General features: G+C 40.0%; 1 protein-coding gene across 1 annotated transcript; it reads left to right on the forward strand.

Moving 5' to 3' along the window:
• The first annotated feature begins 3,288 nt into the window (after window positions 1–3,288).
• On the forward strand, window positions 3,289–9,099 carry LOC130105842 (uncharacterized). Its single transcript, XM_056272043.1, has 11 exons — window positions 3,289–3,623; window positions 3,962–4,046; window positions 4,716–4,856; window positions 4,948–5,096; window positions 5,222–5,358; window positions 5,481–5,574; window positions 5,712–5,811; window positions 6,035–6,288; window positions 6,399–6,585; window positions 7,185–7,312; window positions 7,406–9,099. Exons 2-11 carry the CDS (start codon window positions 3,965–3,967, stop codon window positions 7,721–7,723), a joined length of 1,590 nt encoding a protein of 529 aa, XP_056128018.1. The 5' UTR covers window positions 3,289–3,623; window positions 3,962–3,964; the 3' UTR covers window positions 7,724–9,099.
• The last annotated feature ends 9,049 nt before the right edge of the window (window positions 9,100–18,148 follow it).

The following is an 18,148-nucleotide window of genomic DNA, read 5'->3' on the forward strand; positions in this document are numbered from 1 at the left end:
GTAAATTATCAGGAAAATTTTATTCTGAAGTGAACTGATTAATTTACTCTTGATCAACCATCAAGATTATTCATTTCATATCATTCAGCTTGAATTTTGTATGCTATTTCTCTAGAGGCGTTAATGTCATCACATCCTCAAATTAGACTGTAAATAAAGACCTTTGTGAAAACAACACAGATATCATGATCAAAACTCACAAACAACCAGCAGATTTAAATGTGACAAAACCGATTTGCCATCTTAGCCTAAATGGACGAACTGAAGGGTTCTGCCTTGGATAAATTAATATGCGAGTACTTTTGAGAAATCTGTTTCAAATGGGTTTAAGCGATGAAGACCCTGGTAGACTAATAAAAAAGGCTTTATCTTACAGTGAGCTGGTGACCTCATGGGTGAATCACATGACCAGCCGGATAATACTCGAGTCTTGATTCATCCCAGTAACGCTTCAGTTATTGGACACCGTGACTGCATCCGAAAAACTGTATATGACAAGAGAAGTATGTCTGAACTACTCATACAAGAGTAGGCAAACAGTACCTGAATGATTTGTGAATGGAAGGGAACAGACGCTATAGGTCACATGATAATGACAACATGGTGAACAAAGTGTGTCCAGATTACATTCATTCAAGGCTGCGTTCCAGTCCACTTTTAGACACGCACTTGCGAACTTCCCTAAGCACTTCCCCTCGGGGGAATCCCTGCCGCCATTTTAAAGTGCGTTCCACTTCGTGAAGTGGACGAGGGAAGTTTATATGGACAGACCCTCCTCGTTTCCTCGATTTTGACCGAGGGAGCGATCGAGTCTACTTCATATGTACACTTCAGGCAGCTCCATATACCACAATGCAACACAATTGTGACGTCACCGCAGATCTCGTCTAATGGTGCGTTCAAGTCCTCCTGGGGAAGTTCGTACGTACGAGGTGGGAAGTCGTGTTTACGACGGCAGTGCGTTCAAGTCACTTTCGTTGGAGGAAGATGGCGGAGTACTTTCTCTTAATTAATTACACAAAAATACAGTAAGGTTCTTAAACTCTTGTTCTAGACAATGAAGAACAAAGAAATGTGCATCGGATGTACTTTGTTTTTTTATGTTTTTAATTAATTTATGAAGCAACTGCCAACTTTATCGTTACATGTTGCACTGTTATATTATAATGCCATCATATTCTGTGCAGGAAATTCGCTTAACTGCGCTGTAAATAAGAAAACCTTGACAATATCACTGCATAATATTTAAGTATTGTGGTATTCCGCCATGTTTCTCAGTGACACGCCCACAACTCGGAAAGATCGGGGCTTAGAGAAAATCCCGAACTCCCCGGTATTTACGACATTGTGGTGGCGTTCAAGTGCGTTCAACTCGTAAATAAGATCTATACGAGATGACTTGAATGCACCATAATCACCACCACCACAAACAACTCTGATATATTAATTATATATATTTTTAATTTATAACAACCCAAGCACACCTATATACATTTGGATGCTGCATTAAACAAATTCTTAAAGGAAAAAAATGGGTAACACTTTATTTTGATGGTCCCTTTTTAACATTCTGTTGACTATAAGTAACTTTGCAAGTACATGTCAACAACATCTCATTAGAGTATTAGTAGACTGTCTGCTTAATATCTGCCAACTCTTTATTGTGATGGTCCTCCAACAGACATTCTACTGACTATAAGTAACTTTGCAACTACATGTCAACTTATTCTATCCCTAACCCTACCAGTCTACTAATACTCTACTAACACTCTAGTGAGAGTTAGTAGAGATGTAGGTGCAACGTTACTTATAGTCAACTGAATGTGTTAAAGGGACCATCCAAATAAAGTGAAACCAAAAAATGTAAATGATAAATCAACTCCATAGCTGATTCCAAGTGATCAAGGGCTTAGGACGTTCCAGTTCAGCCCATTGCAGTTTCCGCCAGTAGTGGCACTCGTGCAATGTAAGCAATGACGTATATCCGAAGACGGAGGGAAGTTAGCGAGTGAAGGGTATGACAATTTTGGACTGGAACGCAGCCCTAGTACACACTCATATAGAACACAGGCCTACTTTTTAAGCGGCCATACTTGTTCAAAATAAATAGGCTACTCAATCGAGTCTGAGACGCAGTCCTTCACTCGTGGAATAAATTAATCTGATTGTAAATAGAGAATTTATACATTTGCAACGATAAAACATTTGCTTTTTACGTGAGGTCTGGTAAATCACCGGAAATGTTATAGGCTAAAAAAAAATAGTTTGGACTTAGCTCGATATATGCGGTCATATCGTTGTTTACACTGCTAAGAATGACAGAAATATCTGAGATATTGTTTTAAATCTCCATTTGCCGACTGATATTGTCCAGTTCGTATCGTCCTCCAACCGACTCCCATTTCCCTCGTGTCCCCTCAACGATCTGTCAGTGTTTATAATGTGTTTAATTGATGGCAAACAGTTTGTTTGGCCTGTGGCTCCACATAATCTAGCAAATGTGTGTGATAATGCTTCTTGTGTGTTTATAATCGAAGTGTTCATGTGAATATTAACGCGGTCACGCGCGCCATGCTGCCAACGGAAGTCACGGGATTCATGTAAGTTGTTTATTTACTTTGAGTCTGAGTTTTTAATTGAAAGTATCCGTCTTCATGTATCTCGTCTGCTCGGTGAATGAACTGAAGAGTGAGTCTCTGTTGCAAACCCCAGTGAGTGCCTTATACACTGAGATAACATCCTATGAAATGGACCTCGTAAATCACCGATAAGCAGTGATATGTACGTGTGGATTAGCATGCTAAGTTACAATAAGGATAACAATGCATTACTAAAATTTTTATAATTAATTTTACATTAATCTAAAGTAATATAGTAAAAAATGTAGCTTATGTAGGCGTCTGTCTGCCTCCTGATAAGCTTTTAGCGCTCGTTTACTCTCTCCGTAGTGTAAGCTAATGACTGATTTAAAGTCACCCAGACACTGCATCCCTGTTCTCATCACACACTTCACCAACTCACTCAAAGACAGACAGAAAGTGGTAGAAACGGATGAGAAAGCGAAGACATGCATGGAAATGCTACTCGAAAAATACAGGTCATAGAATTTTGTTCGAATGCACGGCTGATTGACTGTCAATGGAGAAAGATGATTTAGCCAATCTGGATTTCAATTTTCAGTTTTACTGGCATGAAAAAAAAAATCACAATGGCAGCATAAAAGCAAGTGAACAAGAAAAAAAGGTTAAAAAAATAAAAAAATATATATACACAGTAAAACTAACAGTGTTAAACAATCAGTGTTACACTACATTTACTCTTAAGGAGTTGATTTAACAACAAATAGTGAAAGATACCCCCTAGTGTTGGTGAAAATTATCAGAGTTAAATTGTCTCGGTAACTTTACTCTGTTAAGCTCCGCCCCTCAATCTCACCAGATCAGACTTGAATTTCCTCGTGGTCGTCGCCATTTTCTTCTACATCGCACCGAATGGTAAGCTCTTTTAAGTAACACGTTAAAACTATTTTATGTGAATAAATGTGTAATATTACTGTATATGTTGTAGTTTGATGAACTTTGTGTAATGTGATCCGTTCAAACTCCGAATGGAACAACTTCGCGGTGAGTTCATCTGATGGAGAAATATTTTTTCGTCACAATGTGTTAATAAATGTAGAATGATGTAAATTATCTTATATAATTTGTATTTCTGTTGGTTACAGTTGGTATTGTTATATACAGATTATTTGTATATTGTTATTTTTAAACGATGAATTATCTGCAATGTATTAGCCGCCCGTCGAAATGGCCATGTTTAAATTCAAAGAAGACCTAACGTTAGTTTAAAATACTGGTGACTATACAAACTGTTGCACCAGAATGTATTTACTTATTTATTTGTTATAGGCACAAAACGCGTTTCCACTGTCATTTGTGTAAAACTGTGTTTCTTATTACAGAGCATGTTGGTTAAGGTGAAACTTGGGGATGGCCAAAAATTTGTTAAAATATCCGAGCTGAGCCTGAAGGAATTTTTGTCTGCTGGTAAGAAAAATATATACTTTTATAGCGATAAATCGTTTAAATATCATGTTCTTGATTCAAATATGCGTTTTTTATGCTGCTGACTCTGAGCAGCTGTGTGAAACGCATTCAGTCTTTTCAAACACGCATCCATCGAATCCTTGTTTCTGTGTTGTAAATATTAAAATTAAAATTAATCACTGAAGTACTGGGATAAACGTTTAATGTCTTGATATAAACACTGGTATAAAAATCGAGCAAATCACCTTCTTTACACTTCAAATTAAGTTTGTACCAATTACATCGTTATGCCACAAGGTGGCACCAAGAGACTGGAAAAATGTATTTGTTCTTGAATCATTCATTCCAATGATTAATTCAAAAGGCTGATTCATCAGCAATGAAACATTTGATTTTATTAAATAATTCATTCTAATAAAGAAAAGATAGAAAATAAATATTTGCGTGCAGTAAAGTGGTTAGAAAAAATGGCCGATCACGTGAAAATTGGCCAATTCCGGTCACCGGCCGATCAATCGGTGCATCTCTAATTGGTTGGTATTTGGTAATTGTATTTTATAATACTGTCACATCTTACATTTGCTCTGATGTTCAGAGTTACCAACAAGTAACTGATCAACCTTGTAATGTATACCCTTTCTCATTAATTGGCATACATTTTATTTCCAGCTTTTTTAAAGTTTGGTGTCCCAACTGTACCCGAGAATGTGAAGGTTGTTGATGAATCGGGGACTGAGGTGGATGAGGATGTTTTTGAGGATATAGTTAAAGATCCCTCAGTTGGTGTTCTCACCATAAAACATGGTGCAGGTTTGTATATTTTTTTATTTACTTTCTATCAATTTTCTCAGTGCTTGCTTATTAGTATCATGAAGACTTTTACCACCCTATATTCAACTAGACTTGGAATCTGCCTCTCCACAAGCCTCTCCTGTGCAGTTAAATGTGTCCCTGTCTTCATCAATTGACTCCACTGACTCACAGGATACAGTAATTATTGAAGAAAGCTCTTCAAGTAAAAGAATGAGACTAGATGATGAAGCTAAAAAGGTGGGCATCGAAGTTGTAAAATTCATCAATCTGAAATAATAGCCTTTTTTTTATTATTATTACATATTTTGTTTCAGGTAATGTTTTGTACTTTAACATGCCATATTTATGCCTTTTTTATTAAGTTGGTGGAATCCATTCTTGTCCATAAACCTGGTGGGGAGCATATAATAAATGAATACAACCGATTTAAGACTTTGGGAGATGAAACGAGGAGGAAAATGGTGAACATCCTGGCAGCTGACATGACAGAAAAGAATGGGTAATCTGCATATCTTTAACTGGTGTATATAAGATCTCTCAATGTAGTTCCATAAAAGTTTTTTTAACCTGTGCTAAAGATAGGTGATTTTATTTATATATTTATTTATTATTATTATACAGTACATCACCACCAAGGCAGGTTAAAGAAAAATATGCCAGAGGAATTGTGTCTTTGTTCCCTTACCTCCGTGACCCCTTGTCCAAAAAAGGCTACGTAAGTATCACACCATTTTGTTATTTTTATTTTGTGTTCACATGTCTTAAATGCTGATGATCACACACAATACAGGTGATGTATTTTGCTCTTGAATTAAGACTTTTTTTCTCTTTATGTATTTTTGTCTTTCTAAGGAGCATTACTATGATGGTGAGAGTGGCACTGGGTACTTGGCATGGAGAATCAAAACTATACAAAGAGGCCTGGCTAAAGAACGAAGAGCATCATTTGATGGTACAGAATGAAATTCAGAAATCACCTTTTTTACTTTTTTTTCATAGCTCATTGTGCCATCTATCACAGTTTTGAAGTTTTGTTGCTATTGAGTTGCCTTAACTGACATTTTAATTTGTATAAAGATGAGCCTCTTTTACCTTTTTTTTATTTTTTAGTATGAACTCTATATAGTTATCATCTTTATGCAGTGTTGAAGGTTCTAAAATGCTTTATTCATCAGGACAAGGATTGTCTGTTGAGGGGATGTCTGGTGGACCAACTGTAAGACGGGAGTCAGAGTTTACTCCGGAGACTGTCTTGAGTGAGGATGAATGCAAGGAAGCAATTGCATTCATGAACCATTCTGCTGATGAGGACGCAGTCAAGAAGAAGATGAAATTGACATTTGACTATCGCCGCAACATGGTTCTGGACCCTATGCAGTCAAGTGATATTTTGACAGTCTTTCCACGTTTCAAAGACGTTAAAGGCTTGGTAAGTAAAGTCTTTATAATCCAAGATTTAAGGATTTTTAGAAATGCATGGCTGTTTTCTAAAAATTAGTATGTTCAGGGTTTACATCTAATAATGATTCCCCTTCTTAGATTGAGCAAGACTTTGTTCTGATGTTTGGAGAAGGAGTGTCAGGCAAGCTACTGGAGAAGTGGACGACTGCATTCAAGAAAAAAGTGATTCAGCAGTGCAAAAAGCTTCCAACCACCAGTGATGTTGGAGAACTCCTGCTAGCAGCTGAATCTCCATCTGATGACTCAGAAGAAGGTGTTAATTTTGGTAAGATATTTAAGATTAATTTAATACTTAGGTCATTTTAGTAATATTCATTTAAAACACTGCCTGGCCAAAAAAAGGTCGCTGTTGGGATTTAGATAGTCAAATGCTTAAGAGTATGATTGGATCATCATTGCAGTGATTATTTTTGTATCATGTTATATGTTTGGGGACAGTTATTTAAACCATAATTGATGGAGTGTGTAGCTTTTCATTCCTAAACAATTATGAAGGCACATCATGGCCATAATCCAGGATTGAATGTGAAGATTCATCAGGCTCAAATTGTGAAAGAATAGTTTGGAAGTTAGATTAGAATAGTTAGCCATGATATGTCTTCCTACATGGTTGTTTAAGAAATGAAAAGCTACACACTCCAATTATGGTTTAAAAGAACTGTTCCCAAACACATAACATGATAGAAACATAATCACTGCAATGATGATCCAATCATAGACTTTTTAAATCCAAACAGCGACCTTTTTTTTTGGCCTGGCAGTACATTTTATTTATTTAGTTCCCATAAATGTTTTTAATATTTATTCTTTAGTGTCAATTTTCATTATTGATGAGGTTTTGCTAACATAATTAATTCTAAACAGTTTGGGACACTGACCTCTCTTCTATACTACTGCTGTTGCATCTGATCCCACCTTCTGCCCAAGGCCGAAAGAGACCAGGAAAGGTGTCTGCTTCTCAAGCAGAGAAACATCTTGTTGTCTTCAAGAAGGTTTGTTTTTTGTTGTTGTTGTTTTTTTTCATCATAGTTTCTTTTATTTAACACATCAGTGATGGTTCTCTTCAATTTGCTTGGTCTTCTCAGAGTGGAACAAACATTGAGGAGCATCTTCGAAACATCACTGCTAGTGCTCAGCCCTATCTCCTGGCTGTGGGACCTCAGAAGAAATCAGTTCACCAGTACTTCATCATCCTCGATCAGCATGCCATTCCATGCAATTCAACCTCTTCTCTTGGTGCCTTTGACGAACTGTTTAAGGCACACTTTGTTTTTGGTACCTCCTACAACACTATGCTACACAACATGTACACTTTCATTCAGACCACTGTGTACAACATAGATGTTGGGAAAGTGAAAGAGAGTCCTCGTGTTGCTGAGGTCAGAGCAAGGCTGCTTAGCTAGGTCCCTTACGTTTTTCCTGCCCCCATGAAGTGTTTTGTATGTCAAGCTGATTCAAATGGTTCAAAAATGCTTCTTAGGCACCTCAGATTAGTTCATGGTTTTGTTCCTGGGAAGAATCTTCGCCTTAAATGCATAGAAGCAGGTTGTGGTTCTGTGTTCGGTACTTTTTCAGGTTTTAGGAAACATCTGCACACAAAACATGCTGAGCAAAGTGACGGTGAGCATAATTTTGACACCACTGATAGCCATGAGACTGCCAAGGCAGATGGACCAAGTAATTCTGAAGTATTTGATCAGATTGGCAGTGCCGGAGAGGTGGCTACAACATCTGTATTGTTAACGTCAAATAAGAGCACTTTCAATATGTGTGCGTCTGCTGTTGCACAACTAAAAGTTGCTGGATTAAGTCAATCTGCTATAAATGGTTTTGTTTCATCTATGGAGGAAATGGTTTCTGAGATTCATAGTCAGGCCCAGGATGCAGCCTTGCTCTGCCTGCCTTCACAGGACACTGCTACTAAAAGAAAGCTAGAACATTCATTTCAAAACTTGGAAAATCCATTTACTTTGCTAAATTCTGAAACCAAGCGAAAGAGACTCTTTATGGAAAAGTGGGGAATTATTGAACCAAGCGAAATCGTGCTTGGCACAAGATTTGACAGCAGGAGAAATAAAACCACAGGAACATTTGATCAGGTTGTTGTAACTGATAAATTTGCTTATATTCCCATTTTCGAAACATTGAAGGCAATTTTACAAAATCCGCAACTTACTGATTTGTTTAAACCCAGGCATGTTCCAAAAGAAGGCATTTATGTTGACTTAAGTGATGCAGCATATTTTAAAAGTAATCCTTTATTTTATGCAGAAAAGGATGCCTTACAAATTCAGCTATTTTATGATGATTTTGAGACCGCTAATCCTTTGGGATCCAAAAGGGGCATACACAAATTAGGTGCTATCTATTTTACATTAAGAAATTTCCCCCCAGTTTTTAACTCCTCATTGGTGAATATTCATTTATGTGCCCTCTTTCATGCACAGGATATTAGGCGCTATGGTTTTAATTCTATACTTGAGCCTCTAGTTAATGATTTGAAAGTACTTGAGATTGAGGGGGTTAAGAATCCAGTAACTGGAAGTTGTATCAGGGGTACTATTGTTCAAGTCACTGGAGATAATCTGGGCTTGCACGGCTTGTTTGGGTTTCTCGAGTCATTTGGGGCTCGATATTGCTGTCGTTTCTGTCTTCTTGAGAAAGATCGCTTTCAGTCTGTGTTCTGTGAAGATAATCCTGAGGTTGTACTAAGAACATCTGAGATGCATGCTCTGCACTGTGAAACTTTACAAACTAATTCTACACTACCCCATGTTTATGGTGTCAAACGGACATGTTTGTTAAATTCACTCAAGTATTTCAACACAGCCAACAATTTCGCAGTGGATATAATGCACGACATTCTAGAAGGAGTTGCTCAGCTAGAAGTAAAACTTGTTCTGCAGTACATTCAGTGTAATTTTCTGAGCGCTGATGATATTGCTGGTAGAGTACATGCTTTTGACTATGGTTACAATCAGCAGAGGAACCGTCCTCCAGTGGTCAAATTGTTTGATGGAAGCAACAATTTGGGTTTAAATGCAATACAATCTTGGTGCTTGTTGCGCAATATGCCCCTATTATTTGGTGATTTAGTCCAAAGAGATGATCAACACTGGCATCTTTTGCTTTTACTTTTGCAGATAGTCAACATTGTATTTTCACCAGTCCTGACAGAAGGCATGACCATTTATCTTAAATTTTTAATAATTGAACATCACCAGCTATTCAAAAAATTATTTCCTGAAAGAAATCTTTTGCCAAAGCATCATATAATGATACATTACCCACAGTGTATAAGAAAAATTGGACCAATTCTTCACACGTGGTGTATGCGTTATGAAGCTAAACACAAATTTTTTAAAACGCAATTAAAAAGTTTCAAAAACATCACCAAAACACTAGCCAAAAAGCACCAATTTTGTATTGCGACGTACTGGGAGTCTTTTAGCCAGTACAGATTGTCTCTTGGCCCAGGAAAAATGTTAGAACTCTCTGAACTTAAATGTGGCCAAGAGATCGCTTCCAAACTAGGAGTGGTAATGTCAGAAGCTGTCTATTCTGTAAAGTGGATCAAACACCACGGCACTGAGTATCGCCCGGACTTTATTATCTGTACAGAAGTAGCATGTGAGATGCCAGTGTTTTGTAAGATCAAGACCATTGCTGTGAAAGACGAAAATGTGTTGTTGTGTGGAACACTGATGGAAACTATATGTTTTGATGACCATTACCATGCATTTACAGTCAGACTGCATCCAGACAGAGTTTTTAAGGTAGTGAATGTTAATGAGCTGTGTTCTTTCAAACCATTTGATCTTCAGATGAAATATGGTACAACAGATTCTGCACTGCATGTAGTGCCGTATTGCCATTTAATGCAGATGTGATGTATTTTTGTTAATGTATGAGTGTTTCCTGAGCCTGAATGTTGTTTTAATAAATGTTTTAAATGTGACATTGTTGAAGTTGTTTTCTTTGTTTTTGAAAACTTGTTTTAAGAGTTAATTTGACATTGTAGAAGATTAATTGTTTTACTACTTACACCACAAAGAGAAATACTGACACTTACTCACCTGTTGCACCACAAATGGGTTTTAAGATTTTTACTCTGAGCGAGAATTTTTCACTATTAAAAATTTAGATAAACTCTACATTAGTGAAATATTAACACCAATAAGAGTTAATTTCCGATTTGTGTTAAACTGTGGTAACACCAAACAGAGTTAATTTCCCCCTAGTGTTAAACTGTGGTAACACCAAACAGAGTTAATTTCCCCCTAGTGTTAAACTGTGGTAACACTGTTCAGTGTAGAGCAGTGTTGAATTTTTACTCATAATAGAGTTAATTTTACTCTGAAAATTTAACACCATGACTAGAGTCAATTTATCACCAAATCTGAGTGGGACCAAATACACTCGGACCAAGTGTTAAATTTAACTCTTATAGAGCTAATTTAACACTGCAAAATTTACTGTGTAGGCCTCTATATATACATATATATATATATATATACAGTATATACAGTATAGGCTATATATATATATATATATATATATATAGCCTATATTAAGTTAATTGTAAAAAATGTGCACATTAAGTATTGAAATTATATTGACAAAAAAGCAATTAGTAATTTACCATTTTATGGACCATTTTATAATAGTTCTCATTACTATCATTATCATTCAAGCTTTTTTAGCCCCTTTTTTGTTTTAACAGAAGAAATGTTGGATTTGCATTGACATGAACGGTAAGTGATGACATTTCTTTGTGTGAATCAGTTACCATCAATCAAAAAAACCATTGGTTAAACTGGCCAAGTAAAGCTGTATGATTTAGTCATGTATGCATTTGTTCGTGACCTTCACTGTCACCATAAAAAAAAATACTAATACCAGAACGTGTCTTGGCTCACACAAAGGCCGAAGTGTTGTGTTTTCTGTACACTCCTTCAGTCCTGCTTGTCGTCAGACCAGCCATTTACTCAAGAACTGAGACTTTACTGAAGTGATTCCTCAAATAAACACTTCTGACAAGCATTTATGAAACCTTATGATGGCCTGTTATTGGTCTGCCAGTCTGGTTATTTAGTACTATTAATCTATGAACATTTCACAAATAATTTCTTGAATTGTAACGGAATGAAACTGAGGCTGAATCACAAGCACAGATGCCACAGATTTGACGGTCTTTTTATTTATTTTTTGTCTGCATGTTTTTGTGCTCTGCAGTTAATAAAATTTTAAGATTAACAAAGTGTATAATGAATAATTACTTGTCTTTGACTTAACTTCAATTACGGATAGTTGTGGTTCCACAAAATGCACATGTTATCTCTATTCAAATACTTCATGTATGAACTAAACTGAACTGAAATTAGACAAAATAACTTGATTGAATAAAGTTGCTTTGAAGTAAACTGTTAGCAAATAATAACTTTTCTTTACATATGCAAAACAATATCATGTCCATATACACAAAACTGTATAGAAAATAAATGTGGTTCAGTATCTGGTGGACTTAAAAACATTTGCTTTTTAAACATGTTTCTTAGACTATGGTGATAATTATCTGTAAAACAATAGAAGCCTGTAAAATGTCCACATTTGGATGTGTGTGTGTGTGTGTGTGGTTTGAGCTATAGAACGAATTAAATATTAATGAGTGCATTTTTATTTGTTGATTGAATTATTTTCCCATTCAACCCCATAACTGCACTGCACTCATCTTAATAATTCAAACACACACACTTTTATATAGTGGGATTTCACATTGAAAATGTATTGTTTTTATATTGAGCTAATTATTTGCTCTAAATCTAACCCTCACACAAATCTGTTCAGTTCTGAAGGATGTTCACAATGCCAACCTCAACATTACAGAGAGTGTGTTCAAATCAGATCTGTTTATTCCTGTTAGCAAAATGATCTAAAAATATTTTATGGTCTGACCATGAAATAAATTACAATGTTATTGATCTCCTGTAATCTCACATTACTCCAGTGCCGTTCATTCATGAAACAACATATGCATTTCATTTGTAAGTTTAATGTTATGCCAAAATGCAGGTTTATTTTGACCTCCTTTTAAATGTAAGAATCCAGTGTCTGGCGTTCAACTGAATACGATGGTCAGAGAAGAGAAATGCAGTATGAAACCGCAGAAATGAAAAAGGTCCTCATATATATTGAAATTGGATCCACCGTCACAGGCATCCGTTCATCATGCATAATAAATCCATTGCATTGGAATTTTATCATGTCAGATAAACAGGAAGAATACCAAAAAGATTATTCTCTTTTATTTTCCTGGTGCAATCGGACTCCTCAAACTGTAGGTATGCACATCTGAATTTGCAGTGAACTTTAATAAACTTTATTAATAAATAAAGATTATGCAAAACAAAAAAACAAAGTGAGAAGAAAGACCCTATGAGAGACATTGGGTGCTTCTAAATATCCCTCCTCGTCTCCTCACTCCTCCGTCCTCCATCCTATGACCTGGAAACGGATCGAGCTCAGCCATCTTGAAGGACATCTCCATTCTCTATTTGCACCACGAGGAGTGAGGAGCTTCCAGAGGAGTCATGATCGAGGAGCTTCCAGAGGAGTCATGACCGAGGAGCTTCCAGAGGAGTCATGAGCGAGGAGCTTCCAGAGGAGTCATGATCGAGGAGCTTCCAGAGGAGTCATGATCGAGGAGCTTCCAGAGGAGTCATGAGCGAGGAGTGAGGAGCTTCTACAGGAGTCATGATCGAGGAGCTTCCAGAGGAGTCATGAGCTAGGAGTGAGGAGCTTCCAGAGGAGTCATGATCGAGGAGCTTCCAGACGAGTCATGAGCGAGGAGCTTCCAGAGGAGTCATGATTGAGGAGCTTCCAGAGGAGTCATGATCGATGAGCTTCCAGAGGAGTCATGAGCGATCATGAGCGAGGAGCTTCCAGAGGAGTCATGAGCGAGGAGCTTCCAGAGGAGTCATGATCGAGGAGCTTCCAGAGGAGTCATGATCGAGGAGCTTCCAGAGGAGTCATGAGCGAGGAGCTTCCAGAGGAGTCATGAGCGAGGAGTCATGATCGAGGAGCTTCCAGAGGAGTCATGAGCGAGGAGTGAGGAGCTTCCAGAGGAGTCATGATCGAGGAGCTTCCAGAGGAGTCATGAGCGAGGAGCTTCCAGAGGAGTCATGAGCAAGGAGCTTCCAGAGGAGTCATGATCGAGGAGCTTCCAGAGGAGTCATGAGCGAGGAGCTTCCAGAGGAGTCATGAGCGAGGAGTGAGGAGCTTCCAGAGGAGTCATGAGCGAGGAGCTTCCAGAGGAGTCATGTGCGAGGAGTGAGGAGCTTCCAGAGGAGTCATGAGCGAGGAGCTTCCAGAGGAGTCATGAGCGAGGATTGAGGAGCTTCCAGAGGAGTCATGAGCGAGGAGTGAGGAGGAATCATGAGCGAGGAGCTTCCAGAGGAGTCATGATCGAGGAGCTTCCAGAGGAGTCATGATCGAGGAGCTTCCAGAGGAGTGAGGAGCTTCCAGAGGAGTCATGATCGAGGAGCTTCCAGAGGAGTCATGATTGAGGAGCTTCCAGAGGAGTCATGATCGAGGAGCTTCCAGAGGAGTCATGATCTAGGAGCTTCCAGAGGAGTCATGAGCGAGGAGCTTCCAGAGGAGTCATGAGCGAGGAGCTTCCAGAGGAGTCATGAGCGAGGAGCTTCCAGAGGAGTCATGATCGAGGAGATTTCAGAGGATTCATGAGCGAGGAGCTTCCAGAGGAGTCATGAGCGAGGAGCTTCCAGAGGAGTCATGACCGAGGAACTTCCAGAGGAGTCATGAGCGAGGAGCTTCCAGAGGAGTCATGAGCGAGTAGCTTTCAGAGGATTCATGAGCGAGGAGTGAGGAGCTTCCAGAGGAGTCAAGATCGAGGAGCTTCCAGAGGAGTCATGATCGAGGAGCTTTCAGAGGAGTCATAAGGGAGGAGTGAGGAGCTTCCAGAGGAGTTATGATTGAGGAGCTTCCAGAGGAGTCATGATCGAGGAGCTTCCACAGGAGTCATGAGCGAGGAGCTTCCAGAGGAGTCATGATCGAGGAGCTTCCAGAGGAGTCATGATCGAGGAGCTTTCAGAGGAGTCATGAGCGAGGAGTGAGGAGCTTCCAGAGGAGTCATGATCGAGGAGCTTCCAGAGGATTCATGAGCGAGGAGCTTCTAGAGGAGTCATGATCGAGGAGCTTCCAGAGGAGTCATGAGCGAGGAGCTTCCAGAGGAGTCATGATCGAGGAGCTTCCAGAGGAGTCTTGAGCGAGGAGCTTCCAGAGGAGTCATGAGCGAGGAGCTTCCAGAGGAGTCATGAGCGAGGAGCTTTCAGAGGAGTCATGATCGAGGAGCTTCCAGAGGAGTCATGAGCGAGGAGCTTCCAGAGGAGTCATGATCGAGGAGCTTCCAGAGGAGTCATGATCGAGGAGCTTCCAGGGGAGTCATGATCGTGGAGCTTCCAGAGGAGTCATGATCGAGGAGCTTCGAGGGGAGTCATGATCGAGGAGCTTCCAGAGGAGTCATGATCGAGGAGTGAGGAGTGATGAGCTTCCAGAGGAGTCATGATCGAGGAGCTTCCAGAGGAGTCATGATTGAGGAGCTTTCAGAGGAGTCATGAGCGAGGAGTGAGGAGCTTCCAGAGGAGTTATGATTGAGGAGCTTCCAGAGGAGTCATGATCGAGGAGCTTCCACAGGAGTCATGAGCGAGGAGCTTCCAGAGGAGTCATGATCGAGGAGCTTCCAGAGGAGCTTCCAGGGGAGTCATGATCGAGGAGCTTCCAGAGGAGTCATGAGCGAGGAGTGAGGAGCTTCCAGAGGAGTCATGAGCGAGGAGCTTGCAGAGGAGTCATGATCGAGGAGCTTCCAGAGGAGTCATGATCGAGGAGCTTCCAGAGGAGTCATGAGCGAGGAGCTTCCAGAGGAGTTATGAGCGAGGAGCTTCCAGAGGAGTCATGATCGAGGAGCTTCCAGAGGAGTCATGATCGAGGAGCTTCCAGAGGAGTCATGAGCGAGGAGCTTCCAGAGGAGTCATGAGCGAGGAGCTTTCAGAGGAGTCATGATCGAGGAGCTTCGAGGGGAGACATGATCGAGGAGCTTCCAGAGGAGTCATGATCGAGGAGCTTCCAGGGGAGTCATGATCGAGGAGCTTCCAGGGGAGTCATGATCGAGGAGCTTAAAGAGGAGTCATGATCGAGGAGTTTCCAGAGGAGTCATGATCGAGGAGCTTTCAGAGGAGTCATGAGCGAGGAGTGAGGAGCTTCCAGAGGAGTCATGAGCGAGGAGCTTCCAGAGGAGTCATGAGCGAGGAGCTTCCAGAGGAGTCATGATCGAGGAGCTTCCAGGGGAGTCATGAGCGAGGAGCTTCCAGGGGAGTCATGAGCGAGGAGCTTCCAGGGGAGTCATGATCGAGGAGCTTCCAGAGGAGTCATGATCGAGGAGCTTGCAGAGGAGTCATGATCGTGGAGACGTGGGTGCTTCCTGTGCGGAAGAGCTTTATTGACTAAACGTGATGCATGTATAAATTCTCCTCCCCCTTCACATCGGCCACAAGCATTTAAATTTATACTTTACCTTTGCAGTTTATATAAACCACACATCTCACATATGTCAACTTTGTATCTTGCTTTATTATTATTTATTATGAATTTCTTAAATAACCAAACTTTAACAACATAAGGGCAGATCCGTTGAGCGCTGCTGATGACGCAGTGAAGTGACGCTCCAGTGATCAAGTATTCCAATGTATAAAAAAGCTTTCATTCGTTTCCTCCATTCTCATTTTCTTTCCTTGCAGTCTTCCCTCGCATCCTACAGGGGTGGAGCTGAGACGGGGGGAAAGGAAGCGAGGATGCACAAATAAGAAATGAGAAGCACCCGATGTGTTTCTGCCTATGCGATTGATCTTCAGAAAGTGAATCGATTGACGTCTTTGTTCGTTTATTATCTCTCCTCCTGAGCTTATGCATTTTAAACAAGCTTGACTGAATGCTTTATAAAGATTTAATGATAGAACAATCCCAATAAAAATAAATATGTGTGAGTAAAAGACCAAAGTTAATTAAACAAACAGATCTTGCATTAATAAATCACAGTATTTGAGGAGCTCCTAAGACGCAGGTCATTCTGCTTCTTCAGCCCATTGAACTGTAAGACTGCTAAGACAAAAGCTGAGATAAAACTCACCCTGCACTTAAGCAATAAAACACACCCCGGAAAGAAGATCTCAAAGAAAGAGCACAGGACATTGTCTTGTCCAAACGTTTCTCCTTCCTTATCTCTACATCCTCCTCTCCCTCCTCCCTTTCTTTCCCCCTGATTCAATTCACTAAAAGTTCACTAAGATCATCTACATACTACATATGTATCTTTTGAATCTATTGTTGTTTCCCTTTTATGTTTGGTATCATTTTAAATGTATCAGTGTGATTGGTAAAATGGTCTTAATTTCATTGCAGTCATTGAACACTTCACACAAGAATCCTGTTTTCCTCTTTGGCTGGTGTCTCTTCAAGATATCTGATTCTCCCCTCTCCCCTGAAAACAGTCAATTTTTATTCCAAGGTTAAACGTGTTTTTCATTTTCCAAATTTTTTTCTGAAATTACTGCAGAAGTTATTACATTTTTATATGTTGAGGAATATGGTTTATGAGAAATAACCATTTCAAAACCAGATCTCGTGTGAGTGATGTGACTACGCTGAATATTCAAGTGAGAGAACAGAGTAATCACAGGTAAAAGCTTACTGGTCTAAATGGCGAGTCATCTGACTCTTTTGAATGGGTTAATCTTGATCGCACAACCATGAGCATGAAAGGGTAGGAACCAAGTTTTTGTGCTGCTACCACTGTGCACTGTGCAGTAAAATACACCTAACTCTTTAAGACTTATGATCACACTAGTGTGATTTGAACGTTCAGTGAATGACGTTAACTTCAAATCTGGTTTTCTGGTTTGACAGACATGTTCTTCACCGAACTTCTGAATTTAAAAATGGCGGGTGGCGCAGAAGAACACGCCGGAAATGCGTAGGAAGAAATGCGTTGCTACCAAGCTGACCAATCACAGATCTTGTGGTCCACATCGTCACAACGTGTAGTTACATTTTTGAGGAGGTGCGCGTCAGGGTACGGTCGAAGGGTACGGCGTATGGTACACGCTGATGCCTATGCTACACCGTTCTTACGGCGCGCACTCGACACAGAAGTATAAATTGGGCTTAAAGCAACACTATGTAACTTTTCAACCTTCATAATATATTTCCAAGACCCTTGTGATGGTACATCGACTTACAATAGGTTAAATGACACATCTGCCATAGCCTGACGCGGTCTGTATCGCTTTTACTCGCACTGTGTAACTTTGGGTTTCGGGTAGGAACCCGTGCACAAAAAGAACTACAAAACTCGACTGCTTTACGGCATACGTCACTTCCCCCACCACTTCCTCAAATTGTCTATGGCCATTGCAGACATCCCAAGTCTATAGCGTCTCCCTGATGCCCGAAAATTAGTTCAAATCTGCCGGAATCTAGAGCGCGCATGCGAGACAGAACATACTGCGCGCATACATACATAGCGCGAGGACGGCAGAGAGGGAGAGAGCGAGAGACCTTGCGAGTGTGCCTCACGAAAGCTAGTCAACCCGCCAACTCCCCGTCAACAATCCAGTCACCAAGATATACCTCCCTGAAATGACTTCTTGTAAGTTGGGATGTCTGCCATTGTTGATTCCAAAGCCGGTGCTGGATAAACAGCGAGCGTGCGCGTGCGACCGTAGGCTGCGCTAGGCTAAATTATTTACGACAGCGGT

The sequence above is a fragment of the Rhinichthys klamathensis genome, unplaced genomic scaffold (genome assembly GCF_029890125.1).
Source record: "Rhinichthys klamathensis goyatoka isolate OS25496 unplaced genomic scaffold, OSU_Roscu_1.1 h1tg000330l_1, whole genome shotgun sequence".
Taxonomy (NCBI): domain Eukaryota; kingdom Metazoa; phylum Chordata; class Actinopteri; order Cypriniformes; family Leuciscidae; genus Rhinichthys; species Rhinichthys klamathensis.

Coding starts and splice junctions, on each gene's coding strand:
- LOC130105842 (XM_056272043.1), top strand. CDS start 3,965: ATGTTGGTTAAGGTGAAACTTGGGGATGGCCAAAAATTTGTTAAAATA. Junction 5,575..5,711: donor CCTTGTCCAAAAAAGGCTAC/GTAAGTATCACA, acceptor TGTCTTTCTAAG/GAGCATTACTATGATGGTGA. Junction 6,586..7,184: donor AGAAGAAGGTGTTAATTTTG/GTAAGATATTTA, acceptor AATTCTAAACAG/TTTGGGACACTGACCTCTCT.